At 36.3% G+C, this 19,072-nt stretch overlaps 1 protein-coding gene and 1 long non-coding RNA gene across 3 annotated transcripts in view; one reads left to right on the top strand and one right to left on the bottom strand.

Moving 5' to 3' along the window:
* LOC140682480 (uncharacterized) overlaps positions 1-19,072 on the bottom strand; it is a 155,627-nt gene that overhangs the window by 23,082 nt on the left and 113,473 nt on the right. The gene's annotated exons all lie outside the window — the stretch shown is intronic.
* ADCY8 (adenylate cyclase 8) overlaps positions 1-19,072 on the top strand; it is a 117,632-nt gene that overhangs the window by 52,937 nt on the left and 45,623 nt on the right. For both annotated transcript variants that reach the window (XM_030266702.4, XM_004174209.5), the window contains exons 5-6: positions 9,664-9,791; positions 18,912-19,070. In XM_030266702.4, coding sequence (XP_030122562.2) covers positions 9,664-9,791; positions 18,912-19,070 — 287 coding nt within the window. The remainder of the gene's footprint in view (positions 1-9,663; positions 9,792-18,911; positions 19,071-19,072) is intronic.

Here is a 19,072-nt window from a genome sequence, read left to right as displayed (position 1 = left end):
CTATTTTTATTTCAAATAGCAATATGTTTTCTCTTACACCGAGTGATGTCACAACCCATTGCCTGGGCAGTGGCAAATTATTAAATGCAACCTATAATATCTGCTTTGCAAACAAAAGCCCCTCATCAGCACTGGTCTACACTGTAAACCAGGCTAGGTGAAAGAGTTACCTCAGCCCTGTCTTTTAGAAAGCTCACAGGAGTAATGTCTGCTTTTGTATGGCTTGACAAAAAAAGCTGCTTTAATCTAAGAAATATTTTTACACAAAATAGAATGTATGTATGTCACAGAAATATTTTAGGAAGACTATGTATTAAAAAATGTTTTATTGCCTTGCTTCACATTTCAATTTTGGCTAGAATTCATGATCATTAATCATATTTTGTAACCAATCCATAAGCTATATTTAACCAATAGTGATTTTGTATAGAATGACTATATCCAGCAAAGGAGTTAGGAACAAGGAACGCTTTTATATTTAAAAGTCTAATCCAGTGAATCCTCCTTCACTTGCCACTTAACCCTGATGTCAACTTCCTGCTTGTTTGTTTTTGGGGTTTTTTTGGGGTTTTTTCGGTTTGGTTTGGTTTTTTTTTATGGGAACTGAAAATTTTGCTTCTTTAGATGCCTAGACATTTTCCCCTTCTCTGCAGCTTGTCACACATCTCCACTTACACCTTCTAGAAATCTTTCTGTTGCAGTTCTAAATTCATAAATCTTTATGAAGAACATTGAATATGCCACAGAATAATATATATCCCAAAAATGTAGCTGAGTTTATTTTAAAGAAACGGTAATAAATATATCAGTCTGTGTTAAATAGGCAAGAATGTCTTATCTAGAAATCTCTGATTTGGGATGGAAGAACATCTGTGTCTGCAAAACAGGATGTCATTATCAGGATGCTCACCTCTCAATTGAATGTCCCAGTCACTAAATTCAAGACCTTCAAGACCTAAATTCAAGCATGCTCCTTCATGCATTTCCTTTCCTAGTCGAGGAATTTACTTCTCTTTTTAACACGTCATTGATTAGACTAATCCACTGGTCTAGAACAACCTTCTGAAAGATGGAAAACACAGGGAAGAACCACTTCAGAAATTGAACAGATTTTGCCTACAAAGCTTAAAGTTTTATGATCATGAAAAATTAAAATTTAGTAAAAAGAAAGACATTTTGATTGTGTTCCTTATTTGTGGGTTCTGTGACCTGGATGTCATGATACCTGTGTGATGCTCTGACAATAGAGATGCCTAACACAGAGGAACCTCTCTTGCTTCCCTAGAAAGGGTTTGGTGCTTCTGTCCAATTCAAGGAGACAAATTCTCCCTCTGCACTTTACAGGAAACCAAGACTCCACACTAGACTTTTGTGGAGGGGACCAGCTGCATAAAATAAAAGGGTCTAAATCTTATATTGAACTTTGCCTTTTCCTTTTGGAAATTTTGGAAATGGACACTGAGTGACCCTGAATTTTAAGGACTTGTGAATTACATGGATCTATCAACCTACCCATTTGATATTGCATAAAGCTTTCACACCTAGTAAAGGTGCGCCTTTTGGAAAAATTCCTGGTCTTCATCTGGATGCACCAAGAGATGATCTTGTTTTAATACTGGTCCATCTTGGTAGTATTCCAGTGCCTTAATACACTCACTGTTTATTCAGTATGTTTTTTTTCTCTTTTGATTTTTTCTGACTTTGAATTACATCCATTGATTCTTGCTCTGGCCAATCATTCCCAGACAAAAGAACCATTTTGTAACCACTGACTTCCTCTGAGAATGCATCTGGATGCTTTGATCAGGGGGCTTCTCAGTTTCTTTTTGATAAAAGAAACAGACCAAACTCATAGGGTTTTACTCTGTAAGATTTATTCCTTCAAACGGTTTTGGGGACTACTGTTCTGGAACACCTCCTCTTGTTGAGAATCCCTTTTAAAGCACTGAAAACGCGTTCCTGGACTAACCTACATGAATGTGAAGAAGGCAGATCATCACAATTCCTCCTAATCTCTCTTTCCTCAATCACTGTCCTTAATGCCATGTTTCTGAACATAGAGTGATAACACTACTGTACTGAAAAATATTATTTTTGGGTTTTCTGGTCTTATTATCACATTGTGAGCACCATGTCTACATGGTAATTGTTTATTTTACTGGTCTTATTCCTTTTGCAAAAGTCATTAGCAATAGTTTTCTACTTGCCTGTAAATCCTTTACAGGACTTTTGGGAAGTGGTCCTTTCAAGGCCACCCTTGAAGGATCTTCCACTAAGGAAGATTACACAATCACATCTAGATTTCAGATCTGTCACTTAACTGGTTCTTAATCAGCTTAATTAGAGTTATCATAACCCTTTAAAATAGTCACTGTTACTCAGACTCTTGAAGTTTGCTAAAAATTACCATCAAAGCAAAGAGGTCAGTTGCAGAAAGCTTGAGGCAGTTTCTTTTGATTTTAAGGAAAGAAAATGTATAAAACCCTATTTACTTTTAAATAAAAGTATTAAATTCTAATCTCATATAAGGGATTGTTGGATCTGCTTGAACATCTTATACATATATAATATTAAAGAAGACATTTGTACAGCATACTGAAAAATGTAATTTAGCTAAGTTTCTTTTTTCTCTTATTAAGCTTTATTAAGCAATACAGAACTAATGAGAAGTCTGATTTTTTTTTAATCTTCCCTAAGTTACTTCAAGTTTTATGGCATATATTGATGCATATAATTAATAACAAAAAAAAAATCCATAGTATCTGTATCATTATCACAAAATATTCTGAACAAAAATTAGAATTCAGTTCAATATTTCTTCCAAGAAAATAAATGTAATAATGTGTTTTTACAGCTACTTCCCATTTCTAATCACTCTGTGATATTTGTAAAAGATTTATAGTTATTAAAGAGAAAAGTGACATTTACAAAAGGAGAAAAATAAGTTGGCATAAAACAGAACTGAAGGAAACATTCCCTTATAGATACTTCATCTACTGAAAGACCTAAACAGAAACTCAATTAATATTAATACTTTCCTTAGGCAGAAATCTGAGAAGAGAAGGGAAATGAGATGACATTCAGCAAGATACTTAAACCTAAAAAAAGTCCTGCCTTGGTGAAGTAATAGTTATTTTTGATGTTTGTTTTTCCTCTGCCTTCTCTGCAGTGCTAGATGTCAGCCAATACCATGATTTAAATTATCATATTTCTGAATTCATCTATACTCTTTGTAGATTCAGTTTCAGATACAACAAAGAGGAAAAGGAACTTATTAAAGGAATGATGGGTGGTTTGTTTATTTTCTTTCTAAGGAGGCAATCTTTTTCTATAACCTTGGTTAAATTGTCTCCTGTGGTGCTGCAGACAACCTGTCAAAAATTCCTCCAACAGTGTATTAACAATCTTGTGACTGCTGTTTCCAGGGGTGGAAGCTACCCTGACTGCCAGACTCCACAAGAACACATCACCCCATAGCTACAATAAAATACCTGCACCTGTTGAAGACTGGAGGGTTTTGGGAGTTTTTCTGTTCCTTGATAAAGACATTTCCTCTGCAGTGCTTTACTGTGCCAGGTCACATTTCTGAGCTGGCAGTGCTTTGTTCCATGGTGAAATTATCTTCAAACATGTATCCCACAGGATTCCAGAGACTTCCTAAAAGGCCTTGTTTAAACATATATGCCAGGTGTGAATTTTTTCATGTGTTTATGTATGGGGTGCTGTAGCAAGAAGTAGAGTTTCTGGAGTTTCTGGATTGCAAGTATGAATATATAATATTTAGCTCATTATAAAGACATTGTATGAATTTATAGTAAAGGGATTAAGTGAATGCTCTTTTTGCAGTGTTTAATTCTGAGATGTTTTTCCTCCCAACCAGTGTCAATAATTAATTGGCTCATACTAATGAATAAACAACCTTGTTTACCATATTCTCCCTACATTTACAGCTTTTCAGATGGTAAAGAGCCCATCAAAAGCCCTAAGCAGTCATATAAACCCCAGCCCACAAAACACTTTTAGAAGTGATAGTATACAGGTTTTTATGAAAAAAGTCAGATGAAAATGACAGATTAAATAAAATTTGTTTCAAATTTTCCACTGATTTATAAACTAAGAATTACTCAGATTCAACCTCCCCCAAAAAGAAGCCCCACTTGGTGACTAAATTGGGATTTGAATTAAATTAGGGTTTTCAAGTACAGTCTTGGGAATTCTCCAACTCATCCTTAATAGAATCATAGAAAATTAAGGTTGGAAAAGACCTCTAAGATTAGCTATTCATCTAACATTTTCAGGGCCACTAATAAACCATGTCCCTAAGCAGTGCATCCACATGTCTTTTAAATATCTTCAGGGCAGACAACTCAACCTCCTTCCTGAGCAGCCTGTTCCAATGCTTGGCAACCCTTTAGATGAAGAAATTTTACCTAACATCCAATCCAAATCTCTACTGGTGCAACTGGAGGCCATTTTTTCTTGTCCTGTCTCATTGCTTGGGAGAAGAGACTGACCCTCACCTGGCTATGACCTTTTTTTTTGGCCACCTGGGCATACCATGCCTCATGTTCTAATGTTGATGACCAGTGTCCCATGTACCTAAAGCAATTAAGTTCTAGAAACTCCTAAGGGGCAGAATTTCCATGCAGAATTGTTCCTGCCTTAGCTAGAAAGAAACACCTTGAATCTTTCTCAAGGGGATTTCTGTCCCTGAAATCACTTAAAGCATAGTCTTCTAATTAACGCGAGCTGCCAAGGCAAATTGCTCACCAGACACAACAGTCACAGCAGTTTTCTTCTACAATATGTCAAGGAACAAAGCTGTCAATATTATAAATTATAAAGCTCATTCACCAATGTACCTCAATTCCTTCTGCAGCATGAGAGACCTCAAACTTATTTTTTTTCTGGCAGCACAGAGAAATTCTAACCACTCCATTATAGGTTATTTTAAAGAAAAAAAAATCCCCATTCCTTACACAGTATGTTAAAATATGTAGAAAGTGTTTAATATGGGGCCATACTTAGTTATTCCCTAGTTCAGGCAAATGAAAGACTGCTGTATTTTTCCCCTTATGCATATAAAAATTAAAACCAAATCTTTGTAACTGTGTATCATATCTGGTCCTCTTTTTTGCCTGCATGACCAGGTGTGAGAACCCCCCTCCATCTGGCTCTCTCAAGGTCCCAGTTTTCTTTTCCAAAGTGACAGAGATGCAGTAGAAGGAATTTGGATTGAGCTCTCTCACCAGCCCACCCTAAAACAGACTGCTGATTAAGAGCTTTGGCCTAGCTCTCATTCATGCTGAGAAATGAGGTTTATCCAGGTTTCCTCTGCCTTTAGCACATGTTTCAGGAACTGAGCTATTGCACACAAAGGCCAAGTCCCTTCCTCCTCCAACTCTGGCAGCCTTTTAAAAGAAGACTTAGGTGAATGACTTCTCTTTGTTCTCTAGTTCAATTGCAGTAATTTTTCATCCCCAGTATTCTAAACTTTGAGCTTGAAATTATAAAACTTGCAAAAAATTTTCTGCGGTCTGTTCACTGTCCTATGGGGTTCCCTTCAAAACTATATAAAATGATTAATTCAGCACTGGCAGAATTGAAAAAGTGGCACAGCTTATAAAACAAAATCACTTTTTTTCCCTTGTCAGAAATTTAGCCCAAGGAAACAAGAAATATTAATGAAGTCTCTGACTGTGTCTTTCAGTAACTTGATATTTGAGCAACTCATTTCTGCAGCTCCACCTTATGCCAATTTGCTTTGCTTCCTTTCCAGTCGCTAGGGGTATATTTAATAAGCTCAAACATAAATCATTCACCACACACAAGGTAATTATTTATGAAAAATCTGCATGTTTTCTTTTTCTCTGGATTTAGGTGAATTGGAAAAAGGTTTCTTATCAATTGCAGTTGAATTAATCTAGAATTATTATTAAAAATAGTTGGGTGTTTGAGTCTGTTTAATATCCTCAGGCAAAAATTCTGATTTAAATTGATCTTGGCAGAATCAGGCCCCTTAATCTTCCACTTGCAGCAAATGAAAAGCTGCCAATAAGGGGAGAAAAGAGCCCCTATTTGTGACATGCTGAGATTTTAATTGATCCCTTCAATAAATGCTATTAATGAAAGTGTATTGGAAGGGGTGTGAGACTGATGGATACTGATATGAATGTCTGTATAATATTAGCTGTCATTTACATGCCCAAGGACAATTTCTAGAATTGCATTTGAGAAGGGGAAGAGGAATAGAATAAATTAAAGAGGAGACGATAATAGCCTCAGAATGGTGTAAGAATTTAACATTGTTGTGAAAAATATTTCCTGTATCAAAGTTCCTGTATGACAATTTTCTCTTATTTAAATAATTTACCCATTTTACAGTTTCTTCATACATATTTAGAGTTTTAATTCATTTTCATTTAATATCAACTTGCCACTCTTAGATACCATTGCAGTGAGATGATTTTAGGAAGTGGGCTTGAGCTTTACAGTGTGAGGAAAATCTTGATTGATACTAATACCATTTTATATCACTGAAAAGAGGGCAGGCCCTGACAAAACTCAGTTTCTGATTTACAACTAGAGCATGGCTGCCCACATTATCCATGAATCTAACCTTAATGCTCTCATACAACCAGTCCAACAAAGCTTTGAGTCTAAACTGTAGATGTGATTAAGCTACCGAGTCATTTGAGGGAATCTCAGGAGATCAGGCACTTTGCCTCTGCCACAGGCAGATACCATTGTCCTCCTGTCCTTGAGAGCTCTTGAATTATCTTCCTCTAGATGAAATATTTCCAGTGATAAAAAGCCCATAGTTTACTTTTGAAATTAGTATGATGGGAATAATTAGGGAAGAATAAAAAAATGAAAAGAAATTTAGTCAGGCCGTAACACAGATCACATTTAGCAGTCATAATAATTTGATTAACAAGAAAAAAATAGGAAGACAAGGAGTCATTTAAAAGCTCCCTGTAGTTTCTTGTGCCAGTAGAAACACCTTGCCTGCCCCCTGCAATGTTCCACAGGACATAAATCTTATGTCATATTTATTAGTCCTGTGTGGGTGTTTCACATACCCAGTGAGTTTAGGTACAGAGAGCTGAACTGAAGCCCAGCCAACAGCTTTAGCTGTGAGCTGAATTTGTCCCCAGGCTTCCCCGCCTGCCTTGCCTGGCTCTCCTTGGGCTCCACTGCTACCTGGCACAGGGACACCTGACACAGTCATCTGTGTATGGCACTCCCTAGATGCCTTCCTGAGCTTTGGCAAATGAACCAGGTGACATCACATGACAAGGAAAAGAAAACATTCATGAGGAGTTGAATGGATTTCCTGTGTCAAACACATGCACTTACATTTGCATTTATCAGACCCTCATTAGCAGATCTTGCCGTGTGTTAAGATTCTTATTCTTACAAAAACACATCCCTCCGAAGTTTCTCTGCTTTATTCTGAATTTCAGACATGCAGGAAGATGATAAAAGTCTCATCTGAATTTACTGAAAGCAGCACTTCAGCCAGTTTAAGTGAGGCATTAAGAATTAAACAGCAGTCTTAGCTTATTGAGGGCTATGGTCTTTAACTGTGCTGAAATAAATTCTCACTTAATAGGAGTTTTCCATATCATCAGACAGGTATAATAAATTCCGAAGTTAAAAATGTAATTAAAAATTAAAATATAATAATAGCTGAGATATATATTTCTTGTTCTTTTATTCCAGTCTTTCCTAAACATTGACTGTTTTTCCCTTTTCCCCCCTCTATTCTACAATGAGGTTATTATTTGTAAAGTATTTGTAGTGGCTCTGAATAAAACACTGCCTTTTGATTTATTCCACCTCAGTCAAACCGATATGACATTATACACAATCCTTTTACTTTGTAGATATAAAAGCAAGCATCACTTATAGTAAGAATAAATTGAATGGGACCTTTAGAAAAGCCCAAGAACTCTAGAATCTGTGGATTATATCTTCTTCTCTTTGCATTTTATCTAAACAAGGAACACAGAGAGAAGCTTAAGGAAGCCCACTTACTGTTTGACATGCACTGATTTATACCATTGAGTCCTACCTACTTGTCAATTAACGTTTACATTTCATAGTTTCACTCTATAATTAAAAAAATAGGTGGAAAATGTGGTAATATCAGATCTCTAGTTCTTTCCATTGAGGGGGAGCAGTTTAAAAATAAAAGTTATTTTGGAGGGGTTTAGGATGTACAATTCCATTTGAAGCAATATGAAAAATTCCCAGTGTTCTTGTGTAGATCTGCAGATGGGCTGAAAAGAAGGAGAGTTACATATGAATTTTGACATTTTAGAAGCCTGAGTTCAGTCTGGAGTTTTGTGAGAAACTTGGATAGAAAGGCATTGCTATCCAATGCAAGCACTGGTTTTAGCTGGAGACAACCAAAGCTTCAAACACGGTCAGTTCCTACTGATGGTTTAAGGAGATTTTAGGGTGAATCACCTTACTTTGGCCACACGCCCAGAGCAGATTTTACCCTTGCTGGCATGCTTAAGGCTTCAGCTGACTTGTCAAAAAGCTTGGGGTAAAAGTGTGTAGATTCCATTTGTCACCCCAGGATTGTGCAAGGCTTGTGTGAGGCTGACTGCAAACCTTCATTCTTCCTAAGAAAAACTTTGAAGGGAACCCATACTTGATTCCTGGGAGAAGCAGCATTCACACTTGCCCCTAGGTCTTATTTAATTTTTTCTTTTTAAAGGTCTGTTACTGCAGCCTTTACTGATTGTTTTTTAATGTTACACTCAATATTTCAATGACTCTTCATCATAAAAACATTTCCTTGCCACAACTTGTAATGTTCTCTGTTCCTGTGCATTGATTGCCTCCTGTGAGAGCCCAACAGCAGAATACATTGGGCAAATTTACGGGTAATCTTGGAATCACATGCTGGTCTTGGAACTGCAAAATTTCAGCAACTCAGGTATTTCTGCTCACTAGAAAAGGATCTTCTAAAATAATGATCAAATAACAAAATAATATTATGTTTCACTATGTAATGATACTGTTAATATGTATTTTAGAAATTAAATTCACTATTTGCTCTTAGGGTAAAGGGTATCATTAGCTGGATGCCAAATATCATTTCTCCACAGCATGAGCTTGATGCCGGACAGCTTCTTTGAGATCCTTGCCATGCAGATACTTGATCAGTTCCGATAGTGTTGGGAATACTTGAGTGTGACTGCAGAAACTGTAGGTGGGAAGGGATTTCAGTGGGAGGAAAGAGGTTTTTCATTTATTTCCAGTGTAAAAAGTGGGCAGGAAAACATGCCTTGGAGGAACATAGCTTAAATTGGGTTATTCATTTTCTCAGCTGGCATTTCTGAATCTTTGGCTTATGTTCCACCTAGCCCTGATAAAACCTTTCACTCCATGAGCAGGAACGTCTCTGATTAGCATTAAAAAAAAAAAAAAAATCACTATAGCCTTTATTTCTGCAAATGCAAAGGTACTTTATTTCAAAAATTATATAAATCACAATTACACTAATGACAAGAAGGAAACATCCAGAAACAAGGTGGGTTGTTGTTTTTTTTTTTTAACAGTAATTTTTCAACCACTTTTTACTTTCACCGTAAAATTATGAAAAAATATGCAAATACTTTCTCTCTTTGATACATTTGTATGTAGGAACATCATTGTCTCAGAATAAAGATCCTGGGGGACTGTTACTACTGTGTGTCGGGGCTCCCAGAACCTCGCCAGGACCATGCACACTGCTGTGTTGAAATGGGGCTCAGCATGATCAAAACTATCAGGTAATGCCTTTTTCTCCCCCTGATTCATTGTCTCTGGCAGTCTTCTGAACTTCTTACCTGAGAATGCTGTCACTAGACAAGTAATTATTCTGTTGGTTCAAAAATCTCAACATTATCACAGCAAAAAGGACAGGACTTTTGATCTACGTAATGCATGGGAGCAGTTACTAAAATTATTTTATTGACCTGTGCTACTTCAGAGATGTGACACAATAGCTGTGTGTGCAACTGAGAGGCTTCACAGTGCTTGGCAGTTCTCACTTGTTATCAATTTCAAGAGGAGACCAAAGAGACAGAGTCTGAATTGCTTCCTATAATCCCTTTAATAAAATTAAACCACAATATAAGCACAAAATAGACAGCTTTGGCTATCCTTTAGCTTGGAAACTAGCTCATAGACAAACTCATAAGTACTGAGATTTTCCAGATGAACAAATTTTACCTGCTAAATTAGGTTCTTACTTAAATTCACAAGCACTGGAAGTATTTTAATGAAGGAATGTGTTCCCATCATGTAAATATAATTATGCTACTGTTAGATTATTGCATTTTGATGCAATTACAATTAATAATAATAATAATGTTTCAGAAGCCTGTGGGTAGAGCTTGTCCAATGAGTTACCATGACACTGGCTGACATCTAGTACTCCAAGGGAGGCTTTGTCCATCTTTTTGAAACATATGGGTTTTTACTGATACAAAATATTAATAAATACATTACTGTGCTTATCACATTCAAATACTTTTTCTGTTGTTGTCTTCCATAAAAAAGTGTTGCCTAACATGAGCAATCTCCCCTTTCCCTGGGTAGTTTGCTGTCCATTCTCTTTGTCTGCTTCTTGTCCAGACCTCTTTGCCCCTTTTATCTGGGTGTCTCTCATGACATATATCAGACAGTTAATGCACACTGCAGCTGCATTACTGAGCTCTTAATAGAGAAAGAATTTGACTAAAATTAATTAATGGAAAATGTAACTGAATAATGATTATGCAACAGTGATATCTAAGAAGGCTGGATTCAATTATCACAGGCTGAATGTTGAATAAAGTAATCAATACTTTGCTTCTGGAATCCCCACAGTGAAAGTGAAACATGAATTAGAGAACACAGAGATGAAAAAAAAATCTACCAGCATTGTTAAAATTTTTTGGATACACACATCAAATCTTTGCATTTCCTTCGTAACACCACCTGCAGACAACCCATTGTAAGCTCTTTTTCTTCTAAGACAGTAAATTTCTCTCCATCTCCTTACACAAGGGGAAGTCTGTAACATCCTGTGCCCTTCAATGAACAGAGTCTTGAAGGCAGCAATCCAGTAGAAATATTGCTCTATTTTTAGTATCTTAAATGACAGCTACAATCAGTCGGAGCCATGACACCAAAGTCCATCAGGACCTGGGTCATCCATCACAGACTGATTCAGTTCAGATTACCCCCAATTTATTTGATAATCCCAGTATCTGATTTTCTGTCTATGCAATGAGGATGGTTCTTCCCCCAGGCTTTTCTGTTCAGAGCATAGGAGCCTTATGTTGCTTATCTTAATGTGTGTTCACACAGTTTACAGGGACAACCAATCCTGCCATGGAATATTAGAAATATTTCTGCCCCCATTTCTGAGAGAATTTGGAGTTAGCTACAGTCTATTAATTAAAATTAAAGAAGTAGATATATGTCTCACAGGGAGGACCAATCCTGCCATGGAATATTAGAAATATTTCTGCCCCCATTTCTGAGAGAATTTGGAGTTAGCTACAGTCTATTAATTAAAATTAAAGAAGTAGATATATGTCTCACAGGGAGGACCAATCCTGCCCAGGAATATTAGAAATACTTCTGCCCCCATTTCTGAGAGAATTTGGAATTAGCTACAGTCTATTAATTAAAATTAAAGAAGTAGATATATTTCTCACAAAAAATATCCTCTTTATGAAAGTGAGTTTTTTATCACATTGGTCCCCACAGAATTTTACTATATTTAAAACACAACAGAAATTACATTTTTATCACCATCAGAAAATTTAATAAAATAAATATTTTTAAATCTAAAATAATGGGGAGATGACCTAAGATACGCAAAATCATCATTCAGATTGGAGAGCTGCATTGAAGTTATACAAACATTTCTTCCATTCACATTGGTAATGTTGTACCGACCAGTACAACCCTTCTGGTGAGGCAGCACCCAAAATCCCCTGTTATCTCAGGATACCATTGCTGAATACTCCTTCTATTATCCTTGACGTCTCCATGGTCAAAGGGAATTAACAAAAATGTCAGATTCTTTCATTACACAACATGTAAAATGAATCTGCATGGACAGACTGTCTCACAAGGGACTTCTGAGTGCTTTCACACAGCTTGTATCCATACAGCTAAATTGTTAATTTATTGTTAATTGAGACTTTACAATTTGATTTTAAGCTTGAGTCTTGCAGCTCCACTACTCTTTTTGCAGATGAAAAGAACTGTTTAGAACTCAACAGAATAATTCAAGATCATTATTTTCTCTGTAATTTTTTTTTTTTTTGCATCACCATGCTTGGTTAAAAATCCCATAAAAGAAGCATTAATATTGTTGTTCCAATCTGTCTTTTTGTTCTTTGCTCTCTTAACTGTTGAGAACAATCAATGGACAACCACAGTAAATTTCCATAGGATCTGATATTTACTCCAAAGTAAGGCAGTTTTTCTTCACCATATTTGGGCATGAGAAAAAATCCTTACTCCATCTGTGCTGCAAAACCCAAAGACCTGTAAATTCTGTTTATCTGCAACTGGAATATTAATTAAAGTATTAATTCACAGCTCTTCAAAAGGAGTTTTTTTATTCAACTGGTTTTCACATATTTTCTCATGCAACAATAAATCTCATTGTGTTTAATTTTATTGTATCAATGCCTGTCTGTACTGACTGTTGATGGAAATGGGATTCCAGTGGAATGTTTAGTCACAAATGATAATTCATTTTAACAATTATCACCCAGCTAAGTTTTTGTCAGGGATAACACTGCCTTCTCAAACATCCTTATTCCTAAAATCTCTGTGACTGGGAGTAGAGGGGAAGGGAAATTGTGTGAGACTCAGCTCCTCAAGGACTCACTTTCATACTGTAATGATGGAAATGGCACAATGTATATTGTGTCATTAAGTGGAAATTCAAAAAAACCTTTGTGCTGGTATATTTGTTTGGTAAATCAAGGAGTCCTGAGTTGATTCATTTGTTGGATCATTTCCCACTAAAATCATCTGAAAGAGTAACTATTATGACAGAATAAATGGTCCCAGCATGCAATATAGGCTAAACTGCAGAATTAGATAACAGCTTGTCTTCATTAAAAGTCTGTAATTAAGTACTAATATTAAGGCAAATTCATGAAAGAGGGAGAAAACGGAAAACTAAAAACCCAAACAAAACCCACAACCTAAAATACCTCAACTATTTTAGAAGACTTACTTCCTTGGCAGGTTTTCTGCTTTTAGCATGAAAAAATTGCTTTTATCATCATCTGTTGAGTATTAACAAAAATCATGAAGTGATCAATTCTTGTTAAATAAGTTATTCAGGCAGTAAAAAAGGTGCAAATTGTTTTCATATTCCATTATTTATAAATTATTTAGTTATGTAATTATATATTAATATAATTCATCCAGTTCTGGATTCCTTCCATAGATTATTTCTCCTGTTATCTACAAGGCTCTTCCTACAATGTGATGAGCTCTGATTCACAAAAGAGAGCAGGTATTCACAAACCCAAAAACTAAGCTTAACTTCATTTCTGCATGGTGGTGGAAAGGGATATTGTGACATATTCACAAGTTCAGCCAGCACTTTTTAGACAGTTCTAAGATTGAATATAGGTTTCTCACCAAGACTCGATCATTTGTCACCTCCACATGTCTGTTTCAGCCACTGACTCTGAATGGAGAGAACATCAGAATAGATTTTTTCTCTGTTTTTGCTGTTGGATGATGATATGAACTAAATCAGGTTGAGATGAATGAGTTCATGTACTTCTGTGACCTCTTTCCTTTGAATGCACCATGAAACACAGTCAAGGCCACATTGGAAAAATGGCATAGGACTGTGTGTATATACAAATATATGTATATGTATACATATATGATTATATAGATTTTTATAACATACTTTTGAAATCAAAAAGCAAACTTCTAATCATAATGTGTGTGGTCCCCTGTACTGTATTATTTTCCTGTTTCTCAGAGCAGATTGACATTAGAAGAAGGAATACAGCAGTATTAGCTCTGCCCATGTAGCTACAGTTTCTGTCTGAACTCGGAGCAAGTCAGGTATATTAGTGATAGGTCTGACAGTATGAAACTTCTCCAGGTAATAGTTTCTGCCTACATTAGATTACAGTTCTAAATCCAAGGTAAACTCATCCTGGGAGTTAAATTGGCTCCCTGGGAAAATATCTACATTAAATTTTAAATTCAACTTGTGTATAGTTTATCTACAAAATGTTGCATACCACAAATCACATTGCCTGCACTATACAATTCAAAGTGTTCAGTAGCTTAGTGTATCCTTTTACCTAGCTTTTATTAAATAATGGATATCTCCTTCACAGGCATGACATAGCTCCCAGAGTCACTCTGAAAAGATCACTGTCAACACTTTATCTACTATCCTGTCATGTCAGCACCAAAAAGCATTTGAATTCCTTTAGGAAAATTCCATAATTCTGTTAAGTCCAACCAAAATGTTCCCTATATAACCAAACCTCAAGATCAAAGGACATTTCAGTTAGCAGGAGACACAGGAGATCACCTGGCAATCCCTTTACTCTCAGCAGAGTCAGCTAAAACCCTTATTTACTTCAACCAGAATACATGAACTTTCATATTTCACCTGCATGAGGATGATAATGACCAAGTCTTGACGGGTAAATTGAACAACCCCAGAGAATTTTAGCCATCACTAAGAAAAAGTGGAACAGACTGGCCAACTCCACTCTTCTGAAGTCATTTGCTTCCAAAATCAGGAAGCTGCATTAAAATTACCTACTAGAAATGGTCTGGAACAGGATGTGAACAGGCTTGTTGAGAATGAAAAAGCATTCTCTTTTAATCTCAAAGCATAGTAATAACCTTGCACAATTGAACTGGTCAGCACAGAAGTAGCCCATGTCACTCTCAATCTTCAGGGCCTGAATTCCAGGGCATTCAGATTTTTGACAGCTGCAGAAAAGGTTGAAAAGCAAATTTCTGACTTTTGGCTCACCTTCTTCATGCAAATAAGAAGGGTTTCAATTAACACCACAAAAATCAAATACCCATCAAAGAATGCTGACCGTGAGGAAATGCCAAGATCCAATTATAATCATTGAATATTTTTATCTCTGGCTAGACTGAAATGAGATGAATAGCAAAAATAACACCAGTCACAGTTACCTCATCCTGGATAAGATATCAAAGCACTTGTGAGGCAAAGAGGACTGCTTTATACATTATCAATAATGCATCTTTGTGCATCAACTTTTTCAATGTATCTACAGAAAGCCTGTGAAGTAGTTGAAGAAAATACATTTTTTAAATTAGAATCTTCATTGACAGTTGAATAAATTTAAGAGAGAGAAGAACTAGATGGGGAATACCTGAGATTTTGCAAAATGGACTCTCTTTTTTTTTTTCTCTAAATTTTTTATCTAGTACATGCTATTATTTCTGAGAATTTTTTTTTTTTCTGAATAAATTAGAACTACCACTATTCATGAAGGTGATCCAGGCTTTGTTATTTCAGACTTTGTTTTTGCTATACCTGTATGTAAACAAGGCCTCCTAAAGAATGTGGTAGTCTGGCTGCTAGAGAGTTAGATTTGACCATGATTAAGTTCAAGTTCTCTTCTTTACATTATTCAGAAATCTTTTCAACCCACATCATTCCCAATTTTAAATAAAAAGAATAATTCCATAACTTCTTACATACCAACAAATCACCTCACTTTTAAACTTTTTAGTCTTTGCAGAGAAATTTTGAAATAAAGTAAACTGTTTATTCTTTATGAAGACTATTGTTTTCACAACAGGTTACCAGCAGTTCTGCTTTCACTCTTGTGTTGCAAATAATAAAGTAATTTGAACAAGAGTAGATCACTCTTTGATGTGCTTTGATTCATGTTCTGGACAGGGCTGTTTAAATATATTTCAGAATTCATGCAATCAAGCCCCCTCCTGCAATTATTTTCCCACCTATCCACATGGGAGCACTTTGCTGGGCATGACAAGAGGAAGATGCAAAGACAGAGCCCTGCATGTGCACCAGCACTGCAGCAGACAAAACCAGAATGTTCCTCAGCCAAGGGGTGCAGGCAGGAGGCCAAATCCCCTCTGTCTGCTGATGAAGAGCTGAGATCAAATATCACCTGAGCAGCACATGAAGAGTTGCTGGGAGACTGTGAAAGATGAAAGACAAATAAGGCAAGGGGGAGAGGTCCTTGATTAGTGTCTGCAGTGCTCTGCAAGAGGTGGCATGGACAGCACATCTGTGTGAAGTTTAGGACAAATGCGGAAGTCCTTTGTGGCTTATGGAGGATGACAAAGCCTTCTCAGCCTATCACCACATTTTTATGACAGAGGAAAAGTTAACTGCAGGAATCCTTAGTGAGCACTCCGGAAACAGAGGGGAACATTGCTCAGTTGCACCATCATTTGTACCCGGTCTCTTTGGTGATACCTGCATGTGTTAGTTCTCACAGAAGATACAAATACAAGACCGCAATTTACAGTATTTTAAATGAATAGAATAGAATAGAATAGAATAGAATAGAATAGAATAGAATAGAATAGAATAGAATAGAATAGAATAGAATAGAATAGAATAGAATAGAATAGAATAATCTATTTTAGTTGGAAGGGGCGTACAGTGACCATCTAGTCCAACTGCCTGCCAATTCAAGGGTCACCAAAGTTAAAGCACGTTAAAGGCATTGTCCAAATGCCTCTTGGTCATGGGCTTGGGCATCAATCACCTCACTAGAGAACCTGTCACTGTTTGGCCAGTCATGATAAAGAAATGTTCCCTACTGTCCAAGCTAAACATTAACTGATGCAGCTTTGAGTGATTCCCGTACAGTCAGTCACTGGACCCCAGGGAGAAGTGCTCAACATTTCCTCTCCCCTTCCCCTCCTCAGGAAGCTGTTGGAGAGCAACGAGGTCACACCTCAGCCTCCTCTTCTCTAAACTAGACAAACCTACAGCCTTCAGCCGCTCCTCACAGGACATGACAGTTGGTAAAATAGAAATTAAATTGGTAAAAAAGCATGTGTGTCTATATATGTATAGAGAAAGATTACATAAATATAGGCTATTAAAGCATTTTATTAAACTTAAGCCCTTCTTATTCATTGCATTTTTCAATTAAAAGCTTTTTGTTCACTTTTTCCTCTAAATACAATTATCTTTTATTTCAAGAAAAGGAAATCCAAATGTAAAATGAGAAATAATTATCTTAGTCTGAACAAAAGGAAAAGGCAGACTGGGGAAACAATCATGTGAGGAGTTTTGTGATAATTCCTCTAACAGTTATGAGTGTCAGTTTAGATATTTGTGTATCACATAAAAATTATTCAAAATAGATTAAAATCTCTGTGGTCTCATGTCTATTAGCTTCTCTCACAGCACTTACAGTGCTTCAATGTGGAGGAGTTGTTGCATATCCCATCTTCCAGGGACAGGTAATTGTTTGTAAAATTTTAATATGTCAAGCCCTCTTGCTTGCATGAAATGAAGAAAACTAAAAGTTCTAAGTATAAGAATGCAGATAAATCCCTTCTCAAATTTTCTTTTTTTATTGTTTTGTGATTAAGTATTTTAAACCTTTTTCTCTTAGATATCTGAAATATATTGGCTTCCTGATGTGATAATCAGGTTTTGTAGCCAATCTACTGCACTGAGACTTATATGCCTGCCTTTCTCCAAGCTTCCGTAATACAAAGGGACGGGAAATGACGAATTCCTTATTTTCAATTTTTCACATTTTTGTGCAACTAGTTTCCATTTTAGAACTCTTTGGTTTTGTTGTTTTTTTTTTTTCTTCCCTTACAAATTGAGCTGATGCTCCATTGCAACAATGAAAGCTCAAGTATTGAATGCAGAAAGCAATTTACCCTTTTCTCCTCTACAGAGGATCTGTCAAGGTCATTACTGATGCATCTGAGGCAACGGCAGTTAACTTCAGAGCAGAGAAATAGAGCTGTTTATTCTTTCCCTGCTCTGTAGTGTGATCTTGCTGTGCTTCTATTGACTTCAGTGGCTGTAGGGATGAGGCCCTTTACGGAGACACAGCAGGTTTGTAGACCAGCAGTAGCAATGTGCTTTTCCTATCCTGAGCACACAATTTAAAGATTAATGAACACAAGCTCTAACACTATTTTTGGTGCAAACAGTTTTTGTCACACAAACAGAACTGGAAAAGCAGTCTCTTAATAAATACGCTCATTTGTGTTTATTTTTGAGAGGCGAAATTGTCACCGCCATCCCACAGAATGGACAAAACAGATTTTAAATTCACATAGTTGCCATGACAGAGCAAATGGTGTTCTGGCCAAATGTAATGAAAATAATCATTTGACAAAAAGTAACTGGAAAACCCAAATCAATAAAATAATATTTTTTAAAATTAAGTAAAAAATACACAAAAATATAAAATAATAGACAGGTTTGATGAAAATAGTTCCTGTTCCTGAACCATGTTTATTGTTCCTGTCTGTTCCATACTGTTCCAACAGTTCTGTACTTCCTGGACCTTTTATAATTCCAAGCTAAAGCACTCAATAAGTCAAACAAAATATTTTCACTCAGACATCTTTTTCACTCTCTATCATTCCCTTTCTGTCTGATTGAAATAAGAAGTGTGCCACTGAGCAATGCATGCAATTAAGTGCGTAATGCTAACCTGGCTTTTAGAATAATTTTATCACTACTTCTACCTCTGCTATTTAGAAAGTTCTCTCTTCATTTTACAGGCTAGACTGCATTTTACAGCTAATTGACATCATATTTTACATCATCCCCTTTTCAAAATTATATGGAAAATTGTGGCATATATTTTCAAGTCTGGTCATTTTCTTTCTTTGTGTGTTTTGTTTAACAGATATGTCAGATCAAGAACAAAGCATGACATTGACATGAGAATAGGGATTCATTCTGGATCAGTTCTGTGTGGAGTGCTGGGCCTGAGAAAGTGGCAGTTTGATGTCTGGTCATGGGACGTGGATATTGCAAACAAACTCGAGTCAGGTGGAATTCCTGGGT

The sequence above is a fragment of the Taeniopygia guttata genome, chromosome 2 (assembly GCF_048771995.1).
Source record: "Taeniopygia guttata chromosome 2, bTaeGut7.mat, whole genome shotgun sequence".
NCBI lineage: Eukaryota > Metazoa > Chordata > Aves > Passeriformes > Estrildidae > Taeniopygia > Taeniopygia guttata.
Note: the sequence above shows the minus strand (reverse complement) of the source record. Positions and strands in the feature narration are given on the sequence as shown.